This window comes from Cyprinus carpio, chromosome A7 (genome assembly GCF_018340385.1).
Source record: "Cyprinus carpio isolate SPL01 chromosome A7, ASM1834038v1, whole genome shotgun sequence".
NCBI classification, from domain to species: domain Eukaryota; kingdom Metazoa; phylum Chordata; class Actinopteri; order Cypriniformes; family Cyprinidae; genus Cyprinus; species Cyprinus carpio.
Window position 1 is genome coordinate 19839638 of NC_056578.1, and position 3908 is coordinate 19843545.

General features: G+C 35.2%; 1 protein-coding gene across 3 annotated transcripts in view; it reads right to left on the reverse strand.

Moving 5' to 3' along the window:
• LOC109046196 (dual specificity mitogen-activated protein kinase kinase 5-like) overlaps positions 1–2627 on the reverse strand; it is a 48778-nt gene extending 46151 nt beyond the window's left edge. For 2 of the 3 annotated variants that reach the window (XM_042760206.1, XM_042760205.1), the window contains exons 1-3: positions 2164–2626; positions 1934–1982; positions 1586–1653 (exon numbers count right to left, since the gene is read on the reverse strand). In XM_042760206.1, coding sequence (XP_042616140.1) covers positions 1586–1653; positions 1934–1982; positions 2164–2295 — 249 coding nt within the window. In that variant the 5' untranslated portion in view covers positions 2296–2626. Of the gene's footprint in view, positions 1–1585; positions 1654–1933; positions 1983–2163 lie in introns of all 3 variants that reach the window. The other variant, XM_042760207.1, reaches the window with a different exon arrangement.
• Between the last annotated feature and the right edge of the window lie 1281 nt (positions 2628–3908).

Here is a 3908-nt window from a genome sequence, read left to right on the forward strand (position 1 = left end):
CCCATGGCTACTCCAGAGTCATTGAGAGCTGATGGGGGGTAAAAGACAACACCAGCTGAAAGTGGATTTTGAAAAATTCCTCTACCCAGGAGGGCTGTGCTTCTAATGAGGCGAAACTTTAAGTATTGAATAATAAATAATAAAAGTTGATAGTTCATTTAACTTCCACTGTACTTCACAGGGGGAAAAACTATTACGAGTCATTACGCTCGGTGTCCACAATGTGTGAGCAGTAAGTATTGAAAGCACTTTTACAGCGGTCTCGAAAGAAAAACGTTAAAAACAACAAACTGAGAAAGATAATGCAGAGAGGAAAGCAGGAGTAGGCAACAACATTATTGGACTTGAAAAGAAAGACTGTTTAAATAGGTAATCGGGCAAAAGTTTACGATAGCTTTTTATTAAACGCATGAGACACAAATATTTTAAACGTTTTCAATTTGTGCCTGCTCACAGGGGAGGCCACTGCCTGAGTCAACACAAAAATAATGAATAATAAAAGATAAACAGGATTTTAATATTACAATCTCCCCTTTGCTAATCTTGCTTGGTTAACACCTGTATCATTTAAAAAGGGGGTGCGAGCCAGAGATGCATGTTGCCATGGAAACATCAAGAGGTGCCGCCAGAAAAAGGAAATAGGTGAAGAAATTGAAGAGAAAAAATAAAATATGTTGCTACTTGTCATCCTTGCCAATCAGCAAAGTAATGAAAACACTTTCCCCAAGGGTGAACAGATCTGGAATAATAGATTTGTAATAGCTTTTCCCTTCCAACAAAAACACTTTCAGCATACAAAAGTCTAACAGACTGTAATAGTGCGCAACAGTGACCACACACGTTTCAGCAGCCTTGGTTCCGGAAGTATTTTTCTCTGTCTGTTTCCTCCATAGGCATTTCATTACTGCATTTTTTATTGGAGAGTCTCATGAACCAACCAGATCTGAGATGAGGTATCATAATACATCGGATTTGATGATAACCATGGCATTTCAAAAAATTAAATACGGTTATCGTGTTAATACTACACATACAGGGACAGTCCCATTATATGGTTGATACACCAACATAGTTAATGACGGTACAGCACCTTAACACTGGTTACCACCCATCATAAAACAGAAAAAGAGAAAGACACAGTTATTTTTGTATGCTTTTTTGTACAGCTCTCTCTCCATCTCCCTAGAATTAGATTTTGGGTATGATTTATCTGAGAAAACAAAGTTAAAAATGAATTTGACTGATAGTTTTTTCCCCTATAATTTCTATAGATATCCAAATAAATTATTTTGGCCACAGTAACCATTTGTGACAGCCCTATAACAAACTATGATTTATTTTAGATTTATTCTAATATTAGCATAGACACAAATACATAAGTACCTTAAAGTGCAGCGAGACACACTTAATTACATCATTTGCAATGCTTCACGCAATGCTCTTTTGTTCGAAGTGTTGCGTGACTTCTCTGATTGGTGGAGGATTGTTATAGGCAACCTCGTTCTTTACAGAAATCTGACTATGAATCACACTGTTTAATGGCAAAAAAGGACTCCGCTGCATTCATAACATCATGGATACTCACATACGACAGCATGGCTTTGAGCTCCTCATCACTGCGAACCGTGATTCGGTCACCAACTTCATCCTCATCTGAAATAAGTGAGAGCACATCTGAATCATCTAACAGCTAATCACTTGTCTATATAAACAAATATTTTCATATTTAATTTTTTTTTTTTTTTTTTTGCATGACATTAGCTCCTTATGACGAACTGTTTTTAGTTAAATAATGATAATAGCATTGCAAAGAAGAAAAGGCAGTAGTTATTCATTAATATTTTCTCATTGATTTAAACTGTTCTACTGCCTATATTCATAGTAACTTCCTTTAGAAATAGCTAAATAATTTAAATACAGCAACAACACTCACATTCAAAAGCTGTGACTGTGGCTTCAGGCATGACATCCCTGATCGCGGCCTGCCAAACAAGAGGAGAAACACTGAGCAATCACACATCTGACTGACGGCTGTCAATCAGCACCACTATTCTGACAACCTCTCATCAGCGAATGACACTCTCCATCAAAGCGCGCGCTCTCTCTAGAATGCATCACATGAAAGCACACTGTGACTAACGTAAAGTCAAATCAGCAACCCACCAGCAGATCGTTAAAGTTGAGATGTGATGGAGAGTCCACTGAGGAGTCCATGTCTCCCACCGGCGTCTTTATCCGGATCACGATGCCCTCAGATTCCATGCTGCACAGGTTATTCAAAACAAGTAGAAGCATAACAGAAGCACAGCGAGAAACATACTCTTGGCTTTCAGTGCAGACTCCCGGACACACAGCAGCTGTACAGCAGGCTAGACAGCTAGCGGCTTAGCTCACTAACAGTGAAGAAAACATGCGAGTATTTCCCACTAAACCCCCGCAGCGGCTAATAACCGAGCGACGTATCATTCCTGATGTACTGCCCACTGCTAATCCGATTTAAACTATGTTTAAAACAAAAATCAAAACATGGAAAAACTATTATTTTCAGTAGTTAACAAACTGTCAACATTGAAAGCAAAGCAGAGGAAGTTTTAGCGGAAGTGTTCTGACATTTACCCGGAAGCTGAACATCTATTACACATAAAAGCCTCACAGAGTAGATTACTGGCGCACATCACTCGCGACAAATACCATGAGGCTGTAAATCATTTATTTTGGGAGTGTCCCAAGACCCGAATGTTTTGGAAAGAACTCAGTATTTACTTACAAGGAAAGACTATGATGCTTGTTAACCTTGAAGAAACTGATGTTACGCTAAAATGTTTTTCATTTGATGGTGATAGAAGTGTTCTGTTTATATATGATTTAATTATTATAATTGCCCGTTACTATATTCATGAAGTCAAATGGATTGGAAAAAAAATGCCAAATTTTGAAGAATTTAAAATAGATATTAAAATATAATAGACAATATCCAAAAGCAAAAACTTGAAAGCAATAAAAACTTTACAGTTGTTTAATAGATACAATTTCATGTAAAATACCTTTTTTTTGTTGTTGTTTGTTTGTTTCTTTTTTCTCTCTCTTTTGTTTTATTTTTGTATTACCCTTGACATGTATGGTTATATGTACTCTTGTTTGTAAACTATACTCTGTTCTTGTTAATATTCAATAATAAAAAAAAAAAACATTACTTGCGATGTTTCTGTGTCGGTTATTGTTGCCTGTATGTAATTATTTTTTTCAAAATGTTGTAATTTAATCAATTTATGTACACGTTCGGTCCTGACGTCACTTTGTAGGCCAACTTGTTGCTACATAAGGCTTAGATAAATTATATGTTTTTAATTGTTTGTGTAATTTTAATCACACACATTATTTTAGTGATATATCAACCATAAAATGCATTGCAAAATCTTTCTCTCGCTGTCTATTTCTCAGCTTTCTCTTTTTTTAAATAAATTAAACTTTTGCTTTGCCGTCAGTATTTTACATTTAATTATATTCAAGTAGCCACGTAATATTAGAGGTACAGTAAAATGGTCATTATCACAAAATAAACACTTGACAGTTTGATCAAGACTGATGCAGAGACACTGTGCTAGGCTATATTTCTAATTACATAAAAAAAATGTAAACTCTAATAAATATATAAATACAAATACATATTTATTTGCTATTAGAAGGGTAGTCTAACAGTCACGTGTTCTTGATTGTTGTAGATAATTTTTTGTTTTACTTATAATTTGCCTATATTATTTACTTAATCTCTTTCATATTTCACCTCTATTATTTACTTCTTTAGTTATGTACCATTTAAATAGCATTAGTATTTAAAGATTTCCACTTTGCACAACTCATTAGCGTGTAACTGAATGTACAACAAAGAACATTTAGTGCGCTGTTGA